At 48.0% G+C, this 24,964-nt stretch overlaps 8 protein-coding genes across 8 annotated transcripts; 3 read left to right on the top strand and 5 right to left on the bottom strand.

Annotated features, from left to right (window-relative positions):
* Positions 1–125: 125 nt before the first annotated feature.
* VFPPC_14028 (dienelactone hydrolase) lies at positions 126–1,482 on the bottom strand (the record flags this gene model as incomplete). The annotated part of the gene is made up of 5 exons (XM_018291799.1): positions 126–439; positions 486–547; positions 595–656; positions 700–729; positions 778–1,482. 5 exons carry the CDS (start codon positions 1,480–1,482, stop codon positions 126–128), a joined length of 1,173 nt encoding a protein of 390 aa, XP_018142571.1.
* A 3,365-nt stretch (positions 1,483–4,847) lies between these two features.
* VFPPC_06396 (yip1 domain-containing protein) lies at positions 4,848–6,028 on the top strand (the record flags this gene model as incomplete). Its single annotated transcript, XM_018285434.1, has 4 exons — positions 4,848–5,058; positions 5,123–5,282; positions 5,334–5,596; positions 5,658–6,028. The coding sequence occupies 4 exons, from the start codon at positions 4,848–4,850 to the stop codon at positions 6,026–6,028; spliced, it is 1,005 nt and encodes a 334-aa protein (XP_018142570.1).
* Positions 6,029–9,112: 3,084 nt separating this feature from the next.
* Positions 9,113–9,413, top strand: VFPPC_16322 (fungal calcium binding protein domain-containing protein; the record flags this gene model as incomplete). Its single annotated transcript, XM_018294075.1, has 2 exons — positions 9,113–9,188; positions 9,241–9,413. 2 exons carry the CDS (start codon positions 9,113–9,115, stop codon positions 9,411–9,413), a joined length of 249 nt encoding a protein of 82 aa, XP_018142569.1.
* Positions 9,414–10,504: 1,091 nt separating this feature from the next.
* On the top strand, positions 10,505–11,656 carry VFPPC_06395 (hypothetical protein; the record flags this gene model as incomplete). The annotated part of the gene is made up of 1 exon (XM_018285433.1): positions 10,505–11,656. One exon carries the CDS (start codon positions 10,505–10,507, stop codon positions 11,654–11,656), a length of 1,152 nt encoding a protein of 383 aa, XP_018142568.1.
* A 391-nt stretch (positions 11,657–12,047) lies between these two features.
* On the bottom strand, positions 12,048–12,899 carry VFPPC_16321 (RNase III domain-containing protein; the record flags this gene model as incomplete). The annotated part of the gene is made up of 3 exons (XM_018294074.1): positions 12,048–12,197; positions 12,245–12,474; positions 12,524–12,899. The coding sequence occupies 3 exons, from the start codon at positions 12,897–12,899 to the stop codon at positions 12,048–12,050; spliced, it is 756 nt and encodes a 251-aa protein (XP_018142567.1).
* A 446-nt stretch (positions 12,900–13,345) lies between these two features.
* On the bottom strand, positions 13,346–16,022 carry VFPPC_06394 ((trans)glycosidase; the record flags this gene model as incomplete). Its single annotated transcript, XM_018285432.1, has 7 exons — positions 13,346–13,545; positions 13,603–13,992; positions 14,046–14,617; positions 14,672–15,104; positions 15,160–15,364; positions 15,428–15,626; positions 15,733–16,022. 7 exons carry the CDS (start codon positions 16,020–16,022, stop codon positions 13,346–13,348), a joined length of 2,289 nt encoding a protein of 762 aa, XP_018142566.1.
* A 2,983-nt stretch (positions 16,023–19,005) lies between these two features.
* VFPPC_16320 (deoxyribonuclease nucA/NucB domain-containing protein) lies at positions 19,006–19,790 on the bottom strand (the record flags this gene model as incomplete). Its single annotated transcript, XM_018294073.1, has 2 exons — positions 19,006–19,370; positions 19,430–19,790. 2 exons carry the CDS (start codon positions 19,788–19,790, stop codon positions 19,006–19,008), a joined length of 726 nt encoding a protein of 241 aa, XP_018142565.1.
* Positions 19,791–21,701: 1,911 nt separating this feature from the next.
* VFPPC_06390 (sugar porter (SP) family MFS transporter) lies at positions 21,702–23,828 on the bottom strand (the record flags this gene model as incomplete). The annotated part of the gene is made up of 6 exons (XM_018285431.1): positions 21,702–21,870; positions 21,928–22,153; positions 22,203–22,486; positions 22,554–22,809; positions 22,902–23,668; positions 23,728–23,828. 6 exons carry the CDS (start codon positions 23,826–23,828, stop codon positions 21,702–21,704), a joined length of 1,803 nt encoding a protein of 600 aa, XP_018142564.1.
* Between the last annotated feature and the right edge of the window lie 1,136 nt (positions 23,829–24,964).

Raw genomic sequence — 24,964 nt, 5'->3', positions numbered from 1 at the left:
GTCCTTGGTTGAATATGACATTGTTTTTGCGGAATTATGGCTGGGGATGACAGATCTGGTGAAGCATGCCGACTTCCACTCAGGATGATGGATGTTCAAGCACTGAAGCTTCATAAGGATCAGTTTCAATAGCCAATCTCCCCCTCAATCATCTCGTTACTCTTCCCATCCGTCTCATCTACCAACAGTCTCGCACACTCTACCCCCGCAACAGGAAGTCGCAACATCCGCCCATCAGGTCCAGGTAAATGCGTAGGTAGCAAACCCGCCTGCCGAAGCGCAGTCCCCTGGTCCCACCAGATATGCTCGTGATACAGTCTATCCCCACGGACGTTGATGACGCCCAGCATAGGAATGGCGAGCTTGACGTTTGTGGGGGGGATATTGGGCAGTAGCCACGGTATGTGAGACGTGTGAGTACACGAGAAGATGAATTCATCTACATTATTAGTATGTGGTGAGTGTGACGTGAGGGAAAGACTTACCGACGACTCTGTCTTGGCCTACGGTTCGGGAAATGGGTTGTAGAGCCGTATCGGGTGGATTACTGTGTTGTTAGAGATTGTTCATGGGGGTATGTGAGAGCGTAAATACCAGAAAATAAAGTGGTCTCTGTAAAATTTTGTGAGGGCTTTGCGTCCCATGCCGCCCGTCATCTGTGGAATTAGCGGCTGCTTATCTTGGAAGAGTGTAACTTACTGTTGGGACATGGTTCACATATGGCTCGGCCTAAGGGTTCAGCAGTTGTTGTTGTTGAATTGTCAGAGACATACTTACAACCATTGTAGCCATGGTTTGTGCTACGCTTCTTCTCTCAAATTCCCAATATGTGTGTTCTTCCCATATAGCTTCAATGTCAAACTCTGGTCCGCCAATGTGTTTCTTGAGAAATACGAGATTCCGGGTATGTGCGATGTTGGCAGAGGGCGGATCATAACTGCTCGAGTTAGGCAGTACGAAGTGCTGTTTAACATTTGGGTATGTTGACACTGTTACATTGCGTGTCTTGTTATAATCCTGTGTAGATGTGTGGAAGTATGTCGGGAGGTGCACAGTGGTTGGTTCTGTGAATGCAGCCACGCAGACAATTTCAGGCGGTAATTGAGATGTGGACAGATCCTTGGGGCATTCATACGCTATAATCCCGATTTTATCCTTAATGTTGACGTTCTCGTGCGTTTTAATAATGTCCACTGCGTCTGTGATGAGAGGGACCATGTCAGATGTGCCTGTGATGCCAACGACTGTGAAGCCCTCTTCTGCCCATTTTTGAACGGGTTCCGGATCTAGTGGCTTTTCAGGGCGTGTGCTTGGGTCTATATTTGGAGGGAGAAGGAGGATGAGACCTGGGCCCGTGCCGCGGCGGGAGAGTGGTGGTTGGAGGACGGTTTGGGGTGTGAGTTGTTGGAGGGGGGCGGATGGGAGGGGAGGAGCTTGTTCGTTGGGAGAGGTGGGATCGTAAAAGGTCGGTTGGTCTGGCATTTTGTGATTGATGGGAAAGTTGGGTATGTTGTGACGGTGTTCGTTGTTTTGGAGAGGGTGAAGTGAGATGGAGATGTCCATGTGTGGTGTTGTTCCCCGCTGCGGGATCATGATTATGGATCGGATCGGTTGTGGCTGCAGCATTAGCTTCTTGCGTCTGCAATTTGCGAGCCATCTAAAAATAGTTAGTGTGTGCAAAAGGGAAGTAAACGGCGCAAAGGAAGTTACTGGTGGACGTCAGTCCATGCTAATCGTCATCGTAATAAATGAGATCTGGATAGTTCTCAAAAACCCATACTTGTTTTCGCATATCTTGTATGTTGATACTGTTCTGCCAAATGTGAGTTGTGGTATGGTTAAAAATCGTTAGGGAAACACTACTAATGGCGTGTTGATGATTGATTTAATGAATAAGAGCAAAACTTTTATTACTTCGCACGGTAGTTATCAGATGCAGGGTGTGATGATTCCTGAAATTACATACGGGCCTTGTCAGCCATACGCTCAATGTAATGTGCAGTCGGTGAATACTTCGAACATGAACTTCGACAAGTTGGATATGAGGAGTCGTAAATTACGTGATATATGCTCATGTAGAGAAGCAGTTGGCTGCATCGCGTACCACAGTGATGACATATCTCAATGTCAAGAACTTGAGACAACTTACCACACAACGACGAGCTTGGTGATACTTCAATTACTTACTTCAATTATCTATCCTTATTCCTCATCGAAGGCCAGATCTGGTTTATGATACTGAAACAGGTCTGAGAACCCCCGCCTGGCGCTGCAACGTCGTTGGCCTGGAGTCACGTCACCGTCATCGCCGTCATCACAGCAGGCTACGTAGACCAACGGCGGCAACATTCCTGAGACGTCAGCACAGTGAGTCGTACAATGAGTCGTACAAATGAGTGAGACACGTTGCCTGCCAACGGTGAACGTCACCGACCTGTTTGCTTGCTGAAGGTCTTCTAAACTGGCTCATGAATGGATACAGACCGTGGGAAGTTAAGCTCATTCCGAAGCTTACCGGCAGAGATAATCCACGCCGCCAATACTAGCAAAAGTTTAGCCATAGTGGCATGACAAGTATAAATGAGTTGAGCTAACTTCCCAGTGTGTTACTTGTGTGTCAACTTTTATTATTCATAGGTGTGAACTATGTAGCGGACTACTGAATCTTTAGGAATATGGCCAAAACCACCGTGTAAGACATCATGATAATACGGTGCCACAGGAGTGTTGGTTCATCAAGGCAGATAGGAAGCAGTGCGCCATCCCGTTATTCCAAATACAGTTCTCTGCGCATGTTGACCCGTCACGAGTGACGATTTCTAGTCCACGGGTTGTGCAACCCGGACTGAGACTTCACAATTCTTTTTGTCAACTTGCTTTCTGGACTGTCCGTCTGGGTTAGCAGCACGTTATGGTGCAGCCTTCGAGTTAGGTAGAGACGATTTAACTCCAAATGATTAGCACTATTGCGATATTGTGTACATAAACGGTGTCTACCCTCTCTGTGGTAGCCGTGTCCTTTGATCTGTATCCGACGAACCTATTTCGAAGCATCTTCAACTAGATATTGTTACTTCTCACAAATTTAAAGCCACCACCACTTCAACCAACACAATGCTCGGACTCAACTTCCTCTTGGCAGCGACCATTGCAACCTTTGCCACATCTGCTTCCGCGGCTCTACCATGCGACGTTGTCTCCCCTCAAGTTCTATATCAAGCTGCAAAGAACTACATTGACACTTGGAATGGAGACTTTAGTCTTGAAAACAAAACCTTCACTCCCGATGTCACCTTTTACCAAGACCGACTGCCTTCGCCCAAAGGTACCATAGCCATCAGCATCACAAATTCCACTCAATTTATAAGATTTATGAAGAGGGCGCGCGAAGGATGGAATCAATACCAAATTGATGTCCGGAACACTGCCGGTGACGGGTATAATGTTGTATTTCGGTGGGCTTTGAATGCAATTACTGGGCCACCTGACAAGATGACCATCCCAGTGTAAGTGACGCCCAAGCTGGAGGCTGTTGAACTTTCGAAACGGTTAACGCTGACGTGTTTTGATACTTCAAATGTAGGAATGTACCAGAGGGAACGCCTGTTACCTACAATGGCACGGATTGGCTGTATCTGGATCGTTGCACAGGCAAGATTCAGCAGGTTGGCTCGTCGCAGGATCGTTTGACGGCATTGCGAGCGGTAGGGATTACTGAAATCAAGATTTGAATATGTGTGACGTTTCAGTGCCTTGGCTGTATGGGGACCAAAAGGCATCAGAAAATCAGCCGTGCCATGGAAACTGAGATGGAATGATGTTCACCGTTGCGGAAGGATCTGAGGGAAAGACAAGTTGTATTTGCTTGCTTACCACTCAAAGGTGGCGGGTTTTGCACATTCAACAATTTTTGACGGTAACAGAGCTCATTTGTACCCGAGATCAAAACTATCCTTGTGCTTTGTTACAAAATAAGAATGCCTTTCGTGTGTCCAATGAACTTTGCTCCAATCACTGCCGTAAAGGTTTGTAACCCGTCCACTTGGAAGAATAACAACACAATGACCTAGTCGCTGCTGTGGGGTTTGGTTTGCTCCCGTTCGTACATACCTCTTGCCGAGACATCTTGACGATTGACCTTTATATTCATGCACTATAACTGAAAGTGGTTTCCATTGCAGTCCATCAAATTCATCCTTGCTACTGGTGATTGGGGCCTTGAGGGCAGTTGGCGAATTCAGGTTTTTGTTCGCATTCACGTTGTCCATATGTACTTGCGAGCCGCAGGACTCTAGCTCTAGTTTTCAAGCCGGAAACGGTTGACTTGGTTCATAAATATGATGGTCAACCTTGGCTATATCACGCAAAGTGAGTTGTGGTCTATGTTTACATTCAACAACACAACATGGCCGGCGAATGGCAACGATAACGTAGCTTGAGACTCGAGAATATACAGTGAACGATAAAGTCTATGAGCCTCGGCAACGATATTTATGGTCCCCGCGTCGGGGATGGTTCCTTATGTTGGCGGGAGTCATGTACATTGTGGCGTGGGATGGCGGCTGCAGATGAAGTGCCGAACAGCCACGCTGAACGATATAATAGCTGGAAGTTGTGTCTCAGCACACAAGTTATTGAACGCCAAAAGTGCCCAACTTCAGCCGAGGACCTCATTCGGTACTTGTGACGAAGCCTTATTCCTTGGGGAAGGCGGCCAACAAAGCAAAAACACAGACAGCAAGAACCTACAAGTATGTGCTCTTGGTACCCAACCCAAGCACTGCTGCATTGACCCGAACCTGCTTGTAAATAACCCAACTACAGTTGACGGCAAGACGGTGATGAATATGCTGCTACATCAACCTTATAGCACCACGGTGCTTTTCATTACATATACAATAACCCTCGCAAACGCCAACCTTATCTACCAGACTCGTACGAGCGATGCCCCGCCATTACCGGCTGCGGTGACAGCACCGCCTCTGACGGGATCTCCCGTTCCCGAGCTCATGAAGCGTGATGGCTCTACATTATGCGGATATGTCTTTGGCACCGTCCGTAAGTCATACTCTGCGTTGGAACGCTACCGCTGCTACATCTAGAGCGGAACTAACGTCGTCAGCTTGGTCGTCATGCCTCGGCGGCGACACTTGTCACTTCGATTCCATTTACTCGGTCCTTGGTTGTTGTGGAACAGGCGTTTGTGATCTCGCCACGTCGTGTCAACCATATAACTCCCAGTCGCCGGCCTCAGTAGCCAGTGCAGATAGCACGACGTTTTGGTAAGCCAGCTCTGAAAGACACCCATCATGATGAAACTATACCAATGGCAGTAGTACCGATCCGCAATTACCTTCCTGTGCTGTTCTCTCATATGCAGGGTCCTTGTACCATGGATTCACTCGGCCAGTGTGCGGCACAGCCGCGGAAACATTGCCCATCTACTACTATTTAAACAAGACGGGTATAAAGACTACCATCGGCAGTCGAACAACTACAATGCCTCCCGGCCCGCCTGTCGTCGCAACAACCTCTCCGTCGTCGTCGTCGTCCACACCGGTCGGTGCTATTGTTGGCGGCGTAGTAGGGGGAATTGGTAAGACCATGAATCGAACTGCACTGAGCGTATTGGACTGACCCTTAATTTCCAAAACTAGGGGCATTGGCTATGTTAGCCTTAGTCGCTTTCCTCATCCTTCGCCAACGGAAAAACAATGCCAATGCTCAACGGGCCGTTGTCACCGAATACCATCCACCCCCTCTGGACCAAATGCAGGGTTACGATCCGAATTACGACCGTATGAATCGATCTAGTGTGGCCAAATCGCCGGTAAACACGGTATCTGGCATGCCAATGTCAAGTCCCCCCGGATACCAGCACCAGGCCACTTTTGACGGAAGTCAGACGTCCACACCTGCGGCGATGAATTCTCCAGGTTACAACATGGGCCATGAGCAGTCCGTCGCATATGAAATGCCCATCTTGAGACAGGAAAGACAAATACAGGAGATGCCCAGCAACTCTTAGGCGAGGTGGGGAGCACTATTTGAGTGTGCATCGTGGCTGAGGTTTCCTTTTGCGGTGAGGGGAATGTCGGTAGATATTATCTTCCGCTCCTTATAATGTGAATATGGACTCATGCGTTTGGTCGGTCTGTTAGCTTTGTACCTGGAAGTGCAATTGGACTAGTTGTACTAAGCTTATACATTTATATTAGTCGCGGCATGGCAGTTGTCAAGGCCGAGTGTATCAGCTAATGCGCAACACCATTTCTAGATGGGCTCTCAGCTTCAAAAAGGTAATCCAACGGATGTTGGTGTGACTAGATTGTTGCTCAGCTTGGCACACATGATGTGGAAGTGAGCCTTGGGGGCCGCGAATATGCATTGTGGCGCGCCACAGTTGTCGTTTGTGAGACGAGGCACCAAGCCAAGTTATGTGGGCGAGACAACTAATAAAACAAGAAGAATTTGCCATGAAATGCATTTAAGCATCATCAGGTGCTGAGACTATAAAGAATTGACGATTACAATATAAGCGCCTGAGCATCAAGTGCTTGATCACGAGCCCAATATGCCAGTGACTACTTGCCTTATCATAGTTCCTAGGGTTTTGGTTTCTTCGCTAACAAGAAGCTTTCGCCATTTATCACTTCATTTTACAACCAGTGGGCTTGCAGAATCTCCTACGAAGCTAACGTTCTACACGGCTCTTGAGAAGTACACCAAAGGCAGTACGTGTCAACAAGATCAGGACTTGCGTATGCATGAGGAAGATTCCGCCCAGCGCATTGTATATCGCGATGACGTCTTTCATGGATATAAAAAGCTACGAAGGCTGAGTAAGTAGTGCCGGCTTACTCATACTACTCCTTCAGGGACGGGATCTTCTTGCGCGATCGAAGAAGCTGGCAGGTGACGATCAAGGTTGCACATACCGCGTTACAGACTCGGAAAGTTTGATGTCAGCGGCAATTCTGGCGTGGTTGCGGATTAGGATGCAGGTTCGGGAGTATGTATTTCGGAAAGATTCCGTTTGGAAGGATCGCACTCGGCGCGTGCGTGCCGTTCGATCTACCGTCGATCTTCCTTAGCAGGGTCAAACTACTCGGATAGGGCTTAGGCTCAGATCATTCGGGAAGATGCTATGACCGCAGAAGCATGTCCAGCAGGGTGCTTCATGCGAAGGAGCGTTAGTGCCTCGCAAGACTAGGGGGCGCTAGCTTCCTACATTATTGGTATATGGCGTATGCTTTCGAAAAGAAGCCCATCAATCACGGCCGGCAAGGATTTCGGGTTAATGCTTCCGTTAGGTATCCTGTGGTATGCGTTTTGTCCTCGGATATTGCATCAGCTATCTGACAAGCTTGTGGGCCGTTGACCTTGATTCTATGTACTCTGTCACTGTCACTCCAGTATGATTCGCTTTAATGTGCTTATCGGTTGGCGTTTAAGCTAGAATACATGTACCCAACCTCATAATCTCAGCTCAAATCTTATCAAATACATTGTATAATCGTATGCGCATAAGATATCTTCAAAATCCATCCTTCACTACTCCTTCACTTCCGGCTGAATCTCAGTCTGACTCGTGTCTGCTACCCAGCTAGCATGCTTAGAAATCCAGCAGCAGTGCCTGCCTTCACTGCCTTTTCTTTCTTCCTGTTGGGTTGCTGTTGAGCCTGAGGGGCAACGCTGTAGCCAGTTTGTGGATTTGGTGTGCCGTTGGCCATAGGTTGGGCATATGCGTTACCCTTATCATAGGTAGGTTTAGATCCGCCGCATCCCATAATGATAAGATTTGTATTGTTCTGGTTGTGCGATAATAGTTGTAGGGGAGTGAGGTATTGCGCTTTTTGTGGATGAGAGCGGCCACTGATGGCCGAAAGCTCGCTTTTCCAGAAGATAATAAATATTTAAGACGAAAGTGAGGTTAAGCGAGTTCCTATGCCGTCATCTCACGGCTCTTCCTCGCAATGAAGATTGTTACGTCAATTACGATGATCATCTACACGGGTCGTTGCAACTCGGTTCATCGGCACCACTAAAAGAATTCCTCCTTTTAACAAAGCAGCTTATTGGGCATATAGGGTTACATTTTAGCACGTCCCGGCAGTAGCATCCGAAGTTTGTGAGAGAAAATGCAAAGGTGACATGGATATCAATCCTGTAAGCACGACGCACAACCCGCTAATTACTTGCATCGGAATATATCCGAATGTCTGATCCCACTCTGCGGCGTGAACGTACGTATCGTTCGCTTTTTCCTTGATTTGGTGGCTTTCTTCGCGCGTTGTTCGTGGCGTATCATGTTGGTGATACCTATTCCTGTATATGCTCTATGTTGTTTTTGGTCTTATCGAGTCATAAGGCAGTCAGCAAGAGTATCGGGATAAATTACATTAGGCCTGGTGTGGCTTCATCCTTTATCACCGTATACATATTCTGCCTAGATGAACTTTTACCAGTCGTCTTTAACTTAGTAGAACCTGTACATATCACCGCGTGAATTAATTTGACCGATAGACGAACGTTGTTATGAAGGGAGAAGCTGTGGAAGCAAGAACGGCTATACGAATGGTGGTGACAGCCTCACAGCCATCACCTCGCTTAGAAACACCAAGGCACTCGCTGAAAGTAGACTGGGAATTATTGCGCTCGCGGCTAGTGTTGCTGGCTTCCTTCAGGATCTATCTGACGCCGATCGTGAAGGATCGAAATCCAAGAACGGTCCGAATCCGAACCATTTCCTTGAATTCGTATACTCAGAGGGGAGGAGAGTATCAAGGCGTGTAGTAATAGCGTCTTCTAGCTGCAGCTGGTATACGACTCCCAGACAATCACGTCTAGAAGGATTCATGAGGAGCTTGATTATGCACAGCTTACATGTCGGAGACCATTTAAGTAAGTTTTTCAAATATCTAGTAACGATGTCGAAGTATAAAATGGGCACTTTCTTCCTCAAGTTCAATATTTCAACCACCAACAGCTCATCAATAAACGACCATTTTACTACAACTCTAAATCAGCAAAACAAACCCAATCCTCCTCAATAAACCCAATCCTCCTCAATATGCACTTCACAGCAATCACCACTCTTGCTTTGGCCACCATGGCCTTCGCCGTTCCCGTTGAGAACCAGGTCGAGATCTCTCTTCCTCCAGGTTGCAGCAAAGGCGACCTTACCAGTAAGTCTTGACCTATTCTCATGAATAGAAACAATATTTAATAGTTATACAGAGTGCGCACTTCACTTAATTGGTACCACTGCCTCTTGTGGCGCTGCCGTTATCGAGCTTGGTGCCAATCCAGCTGCCGACCTCAGCTGCATTGGTTCTGCTGCTAGCACTGCGGCAAAGTTTGACGAGTGCAAGCACTGTATCCCCCATAAGACTGCAGTTATTGAGAAATAAGTGGGAAAGTACCAAGGCGAAGGAATCGGTGATCTCTTTATGAGCTACACTGGGGAAGCTTGCTCGCCATGTCTGTCTTAGGAAGTACGAGTATTTGCTGCCGTCCAAATAGCATTCAGGTTTCCATAGAGTTCACCCTTGCCAAGTTGTGCCGCAGAGTAGCTAGTTATCCTGGTAGTGAGGAATTTATGCTTTCGCAAGTCTAGCATCTCGCCATGTTGCTTTTGTCCGGGAGTGATATTGCACAGTGAGAGGAAGCCCCTAGTATCAGACGAGTGAAGGGCTCCGTAAAGTATGTAATCCCCACCCATTCTTTTGAATGTAAATACCTGTATACGCGTAGCAAGAGTTTGTGACGATAATCGTCATAGATGTGAGCGGAATGATTCGAGGCCCCTGCACCGGTGTGTAACTAGGTGCAACCACCTCAGCTTCTAGCTGTTGCCGCCGGCATCTATTGTTTGAAGAATTAAATAGCAAACCAAAAGCACAGAGCTCAACCTTACGTTGTATCAGAGCATGGCGAGCTTGCATTGTTTGGGCTGGGATCTCATCAATATCACTTTTCGTTATCATTGGGAATGTCGGGTAGGCCGGCCAAGTTGCATGCATCGAGACCCGAATTATTTCTTCCGTGTTTTGTCTTGAACACCTTCATTACGTCTTACTTTATGCCCTTGGTTAAATAACGTCTGCCTCATTCCATACTCGGCAACACGTCGCCTGACGCAGCTCACAAGTAGATCATCTGTTCACCCAGAGTCAGTCTCGTGGTCTCGACTGAGGGGCAGTTTGACCATCGCTCCTTCCTACTGGTTGCTTGACCCTCCAAACGGCCACTCCAACTGGCAGCTGTCAGACACTCAACTCCAGGCGGAACAGCCACTACGCTCGGCAGGGGCTAGCGCCATCTTGGCCGCTGCAGGGTCCCAATTCAGCCAGGCGCAGGTCAAGTGCGACTTGTGCCACTTTAATATCAATATTTCATTTCATCTCAACTCACCTTATCAGTCTGGTCTCATTTCAACATCCAACCTCTCGTTTTCCAACGCAGAACTTCCCACATCACCAAACTCCCAAGTCACAACAAGATGCCAGAGCCATCTCGCTGGCGACGTCCAGCCCAAAACTTTCCCCTATTCCCCCATCTCGCCGTCGTTCCGGCCATTCTTGCCATCGCAACCGCCATCGCCCTCTTCGTCCACTCCGACGTCAACGCCGCCCTCCTCTGGTCGCAATGCCACTCGCACGCACTCCTCCCCACCCTCAGTCGTATCCCTATTCTAGGCACACCAGCCTGCTTCCTCGTCAGCTTCTTTTACGCAGCGCTTGACTCCTTCCGCAGCAAGGCTGTCATGTCCGTCATCCTGTCATTCGTAGGCTCACTCTTGACAGTCTCCACGGTCGAGTCGGCCCGCAAAGTGAACGAGAAGAACGTCGTTGTTTCGAGACCAACCCTGCCGTGGTTGGTGTTTAACTTGGCGGGCGGAGCGCTCGTTTGGCAGCTCGTTTATGTGCCTGCGTTTATCTTGGGAGCCAAGGCCTGGCCGTTTCCCGGTACTGGACGCCTGATCACTGACACTGGTCATGTGGATGAGCCTGTGCAGAGGGACGGCGATGAGGAGCGCGACCCTGTGCAGATGGATAAGGGAAGACAGGTTAAGCTTGTGGAAGTCATTGCCATTCCTATTGCTGTCGCGTTGGGCTATTATGTTCCAACAACTTTGATGGTTTCGCTCAACAACCCCGTTACTATTGGGACATGGCTCTTCTTCCCGGCTTATGTATCTCTCATCAGGCAAGGGGTTCGGTATGTGCTGAATAAATTGCGGAGATTCCAGGATGGACCGATGATTCACATGGAGGCAAACACCAAGGCTTTTATTGCTGTTTATGCTGTTCCTATTCTGTGCTCTCTGCTCTCGCACGGCTTCATCATTGGCAACTTGACCAAATCTGATGATCGGAAGGAAATGACCCGTTCGGCGGTCAAATTTATCGAGATTGACTCGCAGTTTATCGGACTGACGATTCTATACTGGGTGTTCACAGAAGTTGGTTGGAGGGCTCCGCTGGCTATTGTCATCACGTCCATTTTCCTGGGGCCGGGAGCAGGTACCGCACTAGGGTGGCTGTATCGCGAGAAGTTGATTACCTCCGATTTAATCATGCAGTTGCTAACTCAAGTTAACGACGAGGAGCGTGGTGGGGATCCCGACGAAGAGACACCCCTTATTCAGTGAGTCTTGAGACGCTGAGGGCGATATTGAGCATGAACCAGATTTGGCAGAGTTCTTTTTGATGGGCATTTTTGGCATTTCACATGGCAGAGTACAGTTTCTAATAAGCTCTTGGTAGCGTAATTTATACAGAGTCTAGCGTTGTCCCTCCTTTTAGAATATAAAATACATGGTATGATTACAGGTTGTCATGGTCTGTTCCAAATGTAAAGACGCATTATTGGTCTGGCGAGACCGGATCCAGCCCATGCCAGGCGCTTCAACAAGCTGCATATTCTTCCGGCTTCGAGCTTGTAGGCATAAACCGGCGAATTGCCGCTCGCAATGCTAATCTTCACGTCTCAATTGGTCGTGCTGGATATGTTGGCAGAAACAGATGTCCAACTTTTATGCGTTATTCGTTCTTCGGCAGTCTCGCCAATATTCTCTCCCGCACAACCTTGGACGCAACGACCGACCCGTGCTGCAGCGTAATCGCACCGATAATCGCCAGTATCGCTCCGTTGAGGACGACTTCAACACCCGATGATTCAAGATTTTGGGGCTACACTATGTCAGACAAAGGTCCATAGTCGCAACAGAAAAACTTACCAATCTCGGCTTCCACCGCACGACATCCAAAATGCCCACCGTCGAGGCCAGCTCATACAGCTTCTCCTTACCAACCACGTCCTTTGGCCCCTCAACATTCAAGTTATCCACCGAAGCAAGCTGTTCATGCTCAAAAGGAGTTCTCCCAAACGCGTCCGTCTGCCGTGACCCCTTCATAGGGGCCTTGCTCACGATTTCCTTGGTCGCTTCCATAATGAGCGTCAATCGACCTGCACCAGTCAGTACATCCTCCCTACCCGAGAACTACAGGCAACCTACCCATCAACGCCAACTTATCATTAAACCCTCGTCTGCCCTGATCGAAGCTCTTGTGCGTGACAGCCAGCCACTTCAACTCCTCTGGCAGCATCTTGCTGCCCCCCGGCCCAAGTAGTCGGTTATACATGTCGTCCAGCTTCGCGGGGTCGTTGTTGACGCTCCAGATTTTGTTTTTGACTGATTTCGCGAAATCGAGCTGCATGGGGGCTTTCATGCCTGCGGGCGTTTGGCTCCATCTTGGGACTGAAGATTCTTGCGATGGGGCTTTGAAGGATTCGGGTGTTGATTCGGTGGCGTAGGTGCGTAGTGTGGGCGTGAGGGCGCGGAGGGTGTGACGCGCTCGTGGGAGGTGCGCGCGACAGGGTTGGAGGGCCATGATGTGAGGATTGGGTGTTTGGAGATGGTTGTCGTGGATGGACGGTCTGGCGATGCTTGAAAATGCGAAGAGATGGCGGTTTTTTGAGGTCACGTGCCGGGTGTAGGGGCCTACCGGGGTGCTTGGTTGGCGATTTCAACTTTTTTGAGAGCGCGCGATTCAGAGGCAATGGGGGGAAAGGGGAGTGAAATACCTATCTAGGGACCTAGATAGGCAGCTTTAATCGATGAGAGATCAATTGCACGAATATGCCTCGTGGGGCAAGTATTTATGAGTTGAAACGCAATCGGAAATGTTTTGTCCCGCGCGGTGTTGCTAACCCTAACCCTCAATCCAACAACCAGCCCTTTCACCCCGTCTCCAGGCAAAGTCGTTTGGGATTGTGTTCCAATAATATTAAACTGGACATTTTATACCCCGAACGCCAGAGAGAGCATATAGAGAATTTAGATAAGTAACTCTACATATATCTCATCTGTTTTGCTCTCAATCTTCTCCGTCTTCCAAATGTACTCCAAGTCTACGCTGAGCACTCGCCGTGTCACGTCGACGACGAATGGACATGAAGAGAGTTTCTTGCCTTGAATTCGAAGTTTCATCTTGCTTTCGTCGATTGTTCGTTGCGAAAGGTTTGAAATGTAAAATTCTATGTCAAGCCTTGTCAGTTTTTAGCTACCATGGGCAATCTTTGGGCCTCCTGTACCTAATATGCCGAGGCTTTTCAGCACAGCTTTGACGCAGAGTTGGCCGTCTTCGAGCTCGTAGGCGCTACTCATTATTGCGGTAGCACCAATCAACTTCCCCTGGAGGCCGAGGACAGCGACTTGGAAATTGCTTTTAGCGCCTGCCTGAGAGATTTCTTTCAATGGACAGGCGGACAAAACTTCAAATTTTGAGGGCTGAAGATGCACCAGCAGCGAGGATGAACTATCGCCATTCTCGAAGTTGCTGATGACACCTGAAGACGATGTTTTGATGATATACTTCTGTTGGGGGTTCACTCTTGGGAAATCCTGGAGCCTGATGAGCTCTGTCGCCGTCTGGTCTGCAGTATTAAAGAGCCCAAGAAAAGAAATAGTTGAGAATTCTGTGTCTGAGTAATTGTCAGTAAATTGATTACAGAGTAAGGCAGTGGCTAATAGCTACCATGTGTGTTTCCAATTTTCAGAAGCGCATTATCCTCACGGGCGATGTACGGATTGATCGCTCTGCCCAACCCAGTAGGTCGAAGGACTACGGTTTTGTTCAACCCTGTTGATCCCGATACTTGTTGCACTAGCCGCATGTCATCTTCATCTGAGCCATCAAATGAACTGATTTGCAATGGACCACCGGAAATATTCCTCGCAGCTATGTGGAAGGCACCGAGCTCGCTAGTACTTTCTATTGGACCCCAATCTGGGATATTGCCGACGGCCGCGGAAAGGATTGCGTTGTGTGCGTTGACAAAAATGTACTCCTTGTGATTCGGAAACGCGGCACTATTTCGAACGACTTGCTTTCTGTCTGTCTCGGAGACCTTGAGTGTATGAAACAGAGCGCAAGGTGCCAAGGACATGCTGACCAGGCTGTGCTCATTAAAGTTGACTTGTGCAGCAGCATGTTGAGCATCAAGGTATCGGTCTGCTATGGAGCAACGCGAACTTGCTGAGGAAAGAGTCTCTAGCAAATAGACTGCATCGGCTTGGACGGATGTAATGTTGCAGGAAGATAGGAAGCTGCAGACGTTTAGTTTAAGCGTAATGGGGGGCCTGGGCCTGTGGGCAGCTTACCTATAATAGTCGTGATAGAACCTTTTAATATCTTCCGGGGCGATCAGTGGGATGGTGAGGTTGATATTCTCTCCTGGCTGAATAGCCTCCGATCTCTCCACCGGTATGGTTGCATAATTTTCCGTGAGGCGCCCATTTGACGATATGCCGCCCCAGTGTCCGAAAATCGGGTGGCTGAGGATAACTTGTCGAATGGATTGGTGTTTTGTTTTGATATTGCTGATGATATCTTTCAGCCCTAACTTGAGCGAGGTAGTGTCGGCCTCAAAATCTACCAGACCGGCATGGTAGCGACTGGGTTTACTATGATCGACGTTTTGCCAGGCGTCGGGTAGTATGACGCCACTGAGATTGATTCCTTTAGATGTCAGAGTATCCAAAGATGCCGCAATCCCTTCTGCGGTGAGCAGCTTGCCGTCATTAACTGGGGGTCCTTGAAACGGATTAGTGGTCTGAGTGAAACTGTTAAACTCCATGGCAAAACATACTGTAAAGCAGCCCGTTAAGCCACTGGTCAGCCCAGCTTCGCTCGACACCTGAGCTCATCCGATCCCCAGCCTCAGGATTTGGCAGCTCCACGGATCTAAATATTGCCCTTGCTTGTTGCATAGTGCTCTCTAGAGCTCTGTCAAAGTCATCTCCAACACTGACAATGACTCTTCCGTAACCTGGAAAGGGGCGTTCATTGCGAATCTAAGGTTATCAGTAAGATTCTCAGGCGAGGTCTGTCAGCTATAACTGAGAAGGCTCACGAACCTTTATCATCAGTGCACCCTCATTATTGTCACCGAAAACGGTCATAACATTCTCAAGGCCACTAAGTCCAAGAACTTGAAGATGCTGACCACGGGCATTTAGGAACGAGCAAAATATTGCTGAAACATCAATCTTGAAGTAACTTTTGCCTTGTCGAGGAGCCATCCAGGACTTCTTGTTCCGAGAAATACCAAACCACCTATAGAAATATAAGTCAATGATACAAATAAAACATTTGAAATGTGATCCAAAGATACTCTCGCGTACATGTCAACTCTTCAATACAGCCTACATGCCAAGCTTACCTCAGAAACTTGCCGCCAAACGGTTGCCCCAACATGACTTGCTCCATGTGTGGAAATTCTCCGGGCGCTGGTGCAACTGGAGTTTCTACCAGCCATGATGTGACTTCTGCATTTGCGCTGTCGGACAGAAGTCGTACTTTAAGATCGCGATTCAAATCTTCGAGATAGTCATTTAGACTGGCGGACTTCTTGCCAAGATCACTGACTTGCGGTGCTAGTACGATGATGCTATTGGCTTTTGCTTCCTGCTCTGCTGTCGTCCACGGCTCTGTGTGACCGATTCTGTACATAATCTCAAACTGAAGAGCAGTAGTAAACTCTATCTCTGTCTCGTATAATATCTCATCTGTCGTGTCTGGTTGTTTATGTGCGTGCAAGACAGCCCGTTGAGAGCGAGTCAACACGACTTCGTTACATGTGTCGGAATGGACTGGGGCATAGCGAAGCACCACCTCCCACGGCTTGTTTCTGTGCTGGGACTCAAGCTGCAAGATGCAGCTAAACTCAAGACTCGGGGTTGTAATTCTGGTTACTTGCCCGAGTGGGGGGTACGTCACTACGCATGTTGACATTTGGTTGAGGCGTCTGGGATGGGAAAAGAGGTTGCCGGTAGCTGAAGGACGGAAATGCCAGTTTCTGATGATGGGACGGTATTCGACAACTGTATTAATACTTAAGATGTGGGAAACATCAAGGGTAGAAAGACAAAACCAGCACTATTGTTGCTCGATAAAATTAGTTGAATGAAAGACTCATCCGGGGAGCTAATTTGGGAAGGAGTAAGTGCTAGTTACGGTTAATCCTTGTTTGAGTTAAGACATGGAACTAGTTATGCAATCAGTAAGGCCACTCCCAATTGGGACAACTAACGTATCTGATAACCAACAACACAATGTAAATAGCAATGAAGTGCTTATTGTTATGGGCCAATTTAGCACGATGTGGTTATTAATGCAAGTGGAGTAGAGTTTCTTTCCATGGCAGTTTAATTTTGCTGTACACACTTGTGACTGTCAAAGTTTGTCGAGTATATGACTAATCTATCTCTGATGCCAAAACTCAATCGTCATATACAATCCCCGATCCCTCAGTGGTAGCACTATTGATCTGGCTGTCCACCGTCAAACTCGTATCCGAAGGTGCCACCAAGACTGTCAAGGCTGACTTGAAGTCAGTCCTGCCCAACAGCAACTGGCCACCCAATTCGTTATTAGCCGCAACAAGAACCGTCTTGTCCTTCTCAGTAAGTTCGTCCAGGACAATAAACAAGTTGTAATTCATCTCAGAATCAGCCCCGTTTACAGGAAAGCGGCTGCGCACAATCGCATCGCATTCAATTGCAGAGGCGCCAATCAAGACAGACGGCACATGCGGCACCGAATCAAGCTGTTTCCCAGCCTTTCCAGAATGGAATGGAGCCTTGTCAATAGAAGTTACAAATGCCATAGACGGTCCGGCGATCTCCTCATCGCCCCAGTCCTGGTCGTAGCTCTCTTGGAGAAATTGGTTGATCGTCTGGGGGATTATCGTGTTAGCTCGTGTTGTCCTAATACAGCTCTGGAACTTACCTTGAGACTAATGTCTGCGGTCCTAAAGATGGGATAATATGGGATATCTGTGTCTGGGTCTTCTGGCCCACAAGCATCATCCCAGTTTTCATGGGGAGGGTAGTCGCCGACATCAATACGTTTGGGTCTGGCTCTCAATTCATCTACGCGCTGCTTGTTCCATAACCCGCCGACCATGGCAGCTTCGTTGCGTAGATCGCGTATGACTTTGGTTAACTGGCTGTTTGTAGATCCTTCAACAGCTGCAAGGCCGTGAGTGGCTGATGATAGTTCGCAACGAAAAGCGACTTGGATCTCGTTACCATCCTCTTCATTTCGTCCGTCAACTGCGACTTGGCACGTGTTTCCGTCTCCTGCAGTTCTTTCGTCGAGAATCACAAAGGCTTTCTGACTAACTTCACCTTGGCGTCCAGATTTGAGTGCATCCATCAATGTCCCCAGCGCGTCATAGGTCTCCGGAGGATCTTCTGTGAAGGGAGTCTGAAACGAGTCGAGCCTTTCGTCATTTTCGTCTGTTATCAATTCTGAGAGATCCTTCCTGGCCGCTAGTACGAGCTCGTTGTGGGACAGAAGGGGTTTCAAGATCTAGTCGTGGTTAAGTTCAGGTTCTTTGGAGACGGCGCGTTGCAACAAACCTGGACATCTATGTCTACCGTGCACACGATTGGGAACTTGACGGTCTTGGTAGACTCGCTACGCAGCGTAACACCCATGGTAGGAGATGAAAATAGTGGAGCGTATTGATGAAGTTTGTTAGAATTTGATGAAAGACTGGATATGTGTGTGTAGAATCTCTGCGGTGTTGGTCGTGCTGCCTTTTGGAGAAGTTGTGAGCGCAAAGCCAAGCCACAGTGCAACAGCATTATTATAGGCAACTTTTAACCACCGAGTGGACCATCCATACATTACGTTATATTCATGCAAGCCAATTCAACACGTCATCTTACATGCATTTGCCCATCTGAAATAGAACATTGAACAAATGTGGAGCAAATATGTGCATCACCAAGATGAGAAGAGAATGAGAAACTTGATATTGCCAAGTTACTGTACATTCCGCCTCCATGCGGAGCGTGAAAGACGGCAAGCCCTCGTTCACGCTCTTCAAGTTGGATGGGCGACTCAGATCGATCTGCAACATGGCAAATCTCTAGTGCACTGCCCCAATGAATCTTACATGGACCATTGTGATGTACACTGGAGCACATGCTGACTCCTGTAAGCAACAATGGGACACTTTTTCCACATTAACAACACGCAACCCTAGAAGGAGAGCAGATCGGCGATATGGCCCTTGGATAGTCAAAGCATAGCCTGCTGCCCCTGTTTTTTCTATGGAACGGTCCGCTGATTGAACGGCATTTAGTGTTAAGAGCTGTTCCTCTAGTAAGGAAAAAGAAAGAAGAATAGTCTGCTTGCTATGTCACTAAACTTGGGTCATAAGTAGACGTTCACCTAAGACCTGCAATAGTAGTTTGAATCATTGTGACATTATATTTCTGATAGTTCAATGACAGACGACTTAATGGATGAAAGAGTTCAATTTGAAAGTAAAACCATGGCAATCTAAAGAATGAAAGTGTACATAGATCTCTCCGGCTCTTGAGACTTCCAAGTGCAGTAGTAATCCTCTATCCACATCTACCCTCTATCACTCCAACAAAGTGATTGTTGCTATTCAACAAACGCCGGCAGCGTTTCGTATTTATTCATCAGCTTCGAGCTCAACATCATTCTCTTCCTCGACTTCTCGAGTTTCCACTTCGCCGTCATCACCGTCATCTTCTTCAAAGTCCTCTGGAATATCAACATCTTCAGGGAGGTCACGGCTCTCAACCCAAGCGCTGTCGCCATCCTCAGAGTAATTGAACACGTCACGAGCCACCTTAGGGTTAGAAGCCAGTTTCCAAGGACCATTAGGACCGCCAGAAACAAACTGGTGACCATCATTCTTGCACTTCGGCTTAGGGCCGCACCAGTCTTGGGAAAGCTTGCTAATCTTGTCCCACTTGGTGTTCCATTGTTCTCCCTTCTTGCTGGTCGCAATGCCTCTAACCTTGCGTCCTTGTCCTGTAAATGTTGTTAGCTATAAAGTTGACAGCCAGAAGTGAGTGGAGAAGGAGACTTACGTTGCTGTTCCTTGCCAGGAACACATCGAAGTGCAACTTTCTTAGCAAAGTCACTCTGACCGCCTTCCTTGGAAGAAGCATAGGGATACTCGTCAGGGGAGTTGCCTCCCTTCCAAGCCCAGCCCTTCTTCTTGCAAGGATCCTTGTCGTAGCTCCATTTCTTGCGGTTGTCATCGCCATACTTCTTAGCAGTGGCTTTGCTCTGACCTCCGCCATGGAGAGTCGCAGTGTTGCCCTGGCATTTGATTGCCCAGCAGGTGTTGAGGCAGATTTCTGGAGTCTTCTCGCAGTCGTAAACGACACCCTTGGCCGCAGCTGAGCCAGCGAGAAGAATAACAGCGGTAGCAACAGTGACGTGCATTTTGAAAGTGATGGATATTGGAGGAATAAGTGACTTGTTTGTGTTGAGAGTTGATGGTAATGATCTGGACGTTGATATGAAGCGAATATCAAGCAGTTAAATAGTTATCAGATTTTACCAGACAACACAGGAGACTGTTAGTGAAGCATTTTCCATCAAGTAATATAATCTCACTTGCATATTCTACTCCGTTGCAATCCGAAATTATGGCACTGCCCCGACGATTCCCCTTTGATCTACAAAGGAATGCTGACAGTATGGTAACCAAAGAGACAAGTGTTACGGTCCTCAGCCTATCATGATACAATACCCAGCCTCGGGTTTGGTTACTGAAACTCTTAGCATCGAGTAAGGCTGACTGATATGGGTATCATTCGACTTGTGCACAAATACGGATGTCGCAGCCGCACTCAATAATGAATCCCTGCAATGATTGACCTCCAATATCACAAGATATTGCTCAGAATGACAAATATTTCAGACATAAGTTATGTAGAGAAGCTCGTACGCGGTTCGTAAGTCTGTGAAGGATCAAAGTCTCGTCCGGGTTCTCATTATTGCAAAAGACATGGAAGATGTCCGATCAATGATCTGATGCTGCCACCCAGAACGAGTCACCCAGCACGCCTAATTTTGTTCTATTTCATGCGAGACGGCAAGCTGGTTCCAATAATGGACGCAGGAGTTGCCTGAGTTGCTCTCCCGGCGTGAGTTGCCCGTGGGGGCTGTTCCTACATGCATGCATTGCCCAATCTCACCACCAAACCAAACAAATATTCGGGGACGGCTCGTACAGCTTACCCATTTATGTTGGGGCTATGCGTGTAAGCTGCATATGCCGCGAGACCTCCGTCTCATGCCGTTACACTGAAGAAATAGCTCATGGACAATAAGCAGGGCGAACAAACAATGGAGTTGTTGATCTGTGTCCAACGATATTTCATTGCATATGAACAACAAATTCTTTCAACCAACTATGATCATCGCAAGGCCAGAAACAGTCGAAGCCAGCATGTGCATAACCCACAGTCAGCACCAAATTAGGAAAATTGGGAATATGATTTTCGCTGCATCGCTCGCTCTAGCTTACATATGCCGTCTGGTCCACTGTAACGACGATCGTATCACTCTTGCCGGGAAGCCGAGCAGCTGAACAGTCCCCAAAATTATTTGCAAACATATACGGCAGTTACAAATGGGTCTAGGAAACTGATCTCCCGCTGCATTCTGAATTGGGACATGTGAGGCTGTAAGCTGAATCTCCCATAAGCAGGAACCAGGACCGCGTCTCGGAAGCTGTCCGGCCGGTGAGGATCGGAGATTCGCCTCTTTTGGCGTCACACGCTTGATAGGCATCTACGTAAAAATAGCCATCGGTCATTCTGGCAATCTAAGTAAGTGCATCTTGCACGCTATAGATGTGTTCTGTCTTGATAAACTAGGTTAACTAACTATCTTACCTGAAGATGAGCATGTGAGGCTGGTGGCATATGCCTTGAGCGTTTGCTTGTGATTTATTAATAGATTGAGCAGCTAATTATTTGTAAACAATTCAATGAGTTGAGTTTATTGGCCCAGCGCGATATGACCACGTTAACAAATGGGTATTTTTTTAAAATACCACATATGCCCCTTTCGGAGTCGGACCTGGCGAATACAAGGAAGGCCGTTCCTATCTTTCACCGATCATTCCACCCGAAGTCTGCCCAAGGCCACTTGCGAAAGCCGATAAACAGGTCGGAAAGACACGTTTATCTCATTGGCAACCCATTCGCTATAGTGACGTTTGCCTCTGTATACGAATCTAGGTAATACTATTCATACTATTCATGTCCGAACTCAACTAAATGAACAAAGTAGTGCTAAAGTGACGCAAACCCCAGCCACAACAAATTGACCGCTTTCACGCGCTCAAGTATCGGTGACACCCTGAAGAGCATAAAGAGGCTCGAGCTGAGCCTTTCGATTAAACAACACGTATCTCTTGAACCACCACGGAAGCCAAGTTCCCAGCTGATATGAAATGTGTCTTCGTGTGGGAACGCTGAAAATGTAATCCAACTCTTCGAGGGTCCGTTTCCTATCATAGGTTAGCACACATCTTGTGGTGATGGAGTATACGCCGGATGATACGTACTTAGTCTCGGGGACGATGAGGAAAATTACTAGGAACGCCAAAACATTGAGACCTGCGTAGAAGCCAAACGCGCCAGTTGGAGTGATTTTATCTAACAAGGAAGGAAACGTGAGACTCAATGCACTGCCGACAGCGTTGTTTATGCAAATGGTCATGCCGGCTCCTAGTTCCCGGTGGGACAGGGGGAATGCCTCCGAGAAGTAGATTGATGGCAATGGTCCCATACCTGGACAGGGTCAGTCTAGAACATCATATTTGCAGAGCTTGTTGCTTACCGGGTCCATAGAATGCCGTAAAGATGTAAATAAAAAGAGCAATCAATGGAATCCTCGCGCCAGAGTCGGTGGGCAAGAGGAAACACAGGCCAGCGGCTAGGAGACACCACGCCATATTCGGGAACGTAATGAGAAGCAGATTTCTACGACCGTACGTATCCATTGTGTATATTGCCGGGAAAGCAAATACGAAAAGAACGATACCGAAACCGAGAGAGGCAAGAAGACTGCTGAGCACAGAGTAGCCTGCATTGGCGAAAATGGTGGAGCTGTAGAATGCCATACTGTCAAGAGGTCTAGTTAGCTTCTTTAGATCTCTCAAAGAGTCTTTCAAAGAATGGATAGTCATACATATTGATTCCCGAAAACTGCTGACTGATGACAATCCAAGCACTCGCAACCGTGGCGCGACGCAAACGAGGAACAGCAACCAATTCCCACGCTCTGCTAAGGAAAGATGCACCTGCGAAGGCGTCGCGCTCTTCCATGACTTGACAGTGAGCATAGTACAAGTCTCTAGCGGCCTGGAGCTCGGTATTTCGTAGCCTGCAGAAGGACTTGAAGGACTCGAGGTAACGGCCCTTTTTCATCAACCAACGGGGTGACTCTAATGCAAGTTAGTATCCCTTCTCATTTTCGCCTTTGCAAGACGTCCTGTAATGCTTGCATGGAACCGTGAATGTTCAAGGGTCAACTTACCAGGACAGTACCAAACCCAAATCACAACAGGGATAGCAGGCGCAAAAGCAGCAGCCAGTTGAAACCGCCATGCCAACCTTCCAACCTTGTAGAAAATAAGATTGGTAGCATACCCTATAAACATGCCAAAAGATACCCACATCTGAAAGCTAGTCACAAGACCACCTCGAATCGAAGCAGGAGATACCTCAGCAGTGTACACCGGAATAGTCGAGATCTTAATGCCCATGCCCAAGCCCATGAGCAGTCTGCATATCAACAACTCCCACCAATTCCGTGTAAATCCCTGCCCCAGTACGGGAAAGATACAAAATAGGCCGGTTAGAAAGACGGTGCCTCGTCGACCAAGCAAGTTGTTAACCGGATCGGCCGCCCATGAGCTGCACAAGCCAAACAAGGTTGGTGCGGCGTTGATGCACCCAATCAGCCAGCTGTTATGCTCGATGCCAAATTCTTTGGGGAACGAGAGATTTGCTCCGTTGGCGCCGGTGTTGTCCCATCCCTGGATGGCGGAGCCCAGTGAGCAGAGCGCAATGGTGTAGTATAGTGCTTTGGGGAGATGCCATCTGTGGGTTGTCTCCTTTGCTAACCAGTGCCTTTCGTCATCGCTGAGTTCGGGAATTGAGTTGTAGTCCTCTGGGGATTGAGCTACGAGGGCCCCACGAAAGAAAACGTCTTCCTTCTCAACGAGGTTGTATTCCTGGCAAAAGGAAGATACGTGAAATCTAAGGTCATCTCTTGAAATACCGGCAAGAGGGTTGCGGATTCTAACATTGTGTTAGTCAAGGCAAAAATTACAGGATTCATCAGTCGCTGTGGTACGAACTTGGCATAGATGTTGCGAGCGTAGTCTGGGGCTGCATCTTCGACATGGCTCAACGCATCAGCTTTGATGTCCACGTCGTGAACTGAGGGTTCAGCACCCATGTTGATGGCCACAGATTAGAAGAACGTTGAGGTGCTCGGTGACACAGTTTTGTGCTGTGGGACGTGATGATAATGTTGATCCATTCGAGTTCTCATATCAAGACGGGGTTACTGGAGCTTCATTGTATATTTATACACGACTCATTGATCGATCGGAACAATGACCGCTTGATGAAGGCCATGTAGGTTGAATGGTCAGCGCCATGATTACTGCTAGCTTCATCCCCGCGACGCCACTGTTGGAAGTGTGGGGGAGCATTCCAAAGCTTCAATAGGCGGGCAAGCGGCAGTTGCGCTTCGTTATTGTTCCATCTGCGCCTCCCGGCTGAAGACCGAGATTCCCTGTGCAGGACATCATCTCCAGTTGTTGGCTTAATGTGTTGGGACAAACGCGTCGCCTAACGAGCCCGGAGACCTTTGTGCTGCATAGCTACTCGATGTACATGGCTCTAAATGTCCTTTTTCCGGAATCAATGCATGCATCACGTAGTACCTTGGCCAAAATCTACGTTGAGCTACCCAAACCCCAAAGCCAACATGAACATCGTCCAACAAGACATGTCCTGTCAGTCCTAAATCTCCACCCGCGGAAGCAGCACGCGTGGAGCATACCGGAACACGATACCCCGACAGGCAAGTGGAAATATTGGTGTATGCCCTGCGTGTGTCCCCTCTCGTGTAAGTGCGACCCGACTTCGGAATGTGGTGAGGTGCATGATGCCCTGCGTGGTGTCCCTGTGCAGGTCAACACACCAACTTGACAATTATCCAATCATTTAATTGCTTCAATCAACAACTGGAAACCCCGCCGGAAGACTGTCACCCCGCAGGATGCAGTGGAAAGCCCCGCCGCCACTGAAGTCTGGCTGTCTCTGTGTCTTCAACCGGGATTGGCGTTTAGACCTGGTTGTGTCCTGTGCAGTGCAACAACGCCACTACTCAATATCATGGGAGAAGTTAATGTCACAGCATCGGGACAGTTGCTGGTAGACTGGAAGGATGACAATGTTGTTGATACCTTCATTATTGCGTCAACTCGGATAGCCACTGAAACTAGTTAGAATAGCACGATCGAGAGCTAACGATGGCTGAAACCACCATGATAACACCAATAATTCATGAACATGATCTATTCT

The sequence above is a fragment of the Pochonia chlamydosporia genome, chromosome 5 (assembly GCF_001653235.2).
Source record: "Pochonia chlamydosporia 170 chromosome 5, whole genome shotgun sequence".
NCBI lineage: Eukaryota > Fungi > Ascomycota > Sordariomycetes > Hypocreales > Clavicipitaceae > Pochonia > Pochonia chlamydosporia.
The sequence above is the reverse complement of the archived record's forward strand: the minus strand, read 5'-3'. Positions and strand labels throughout refer to the sequence as shown.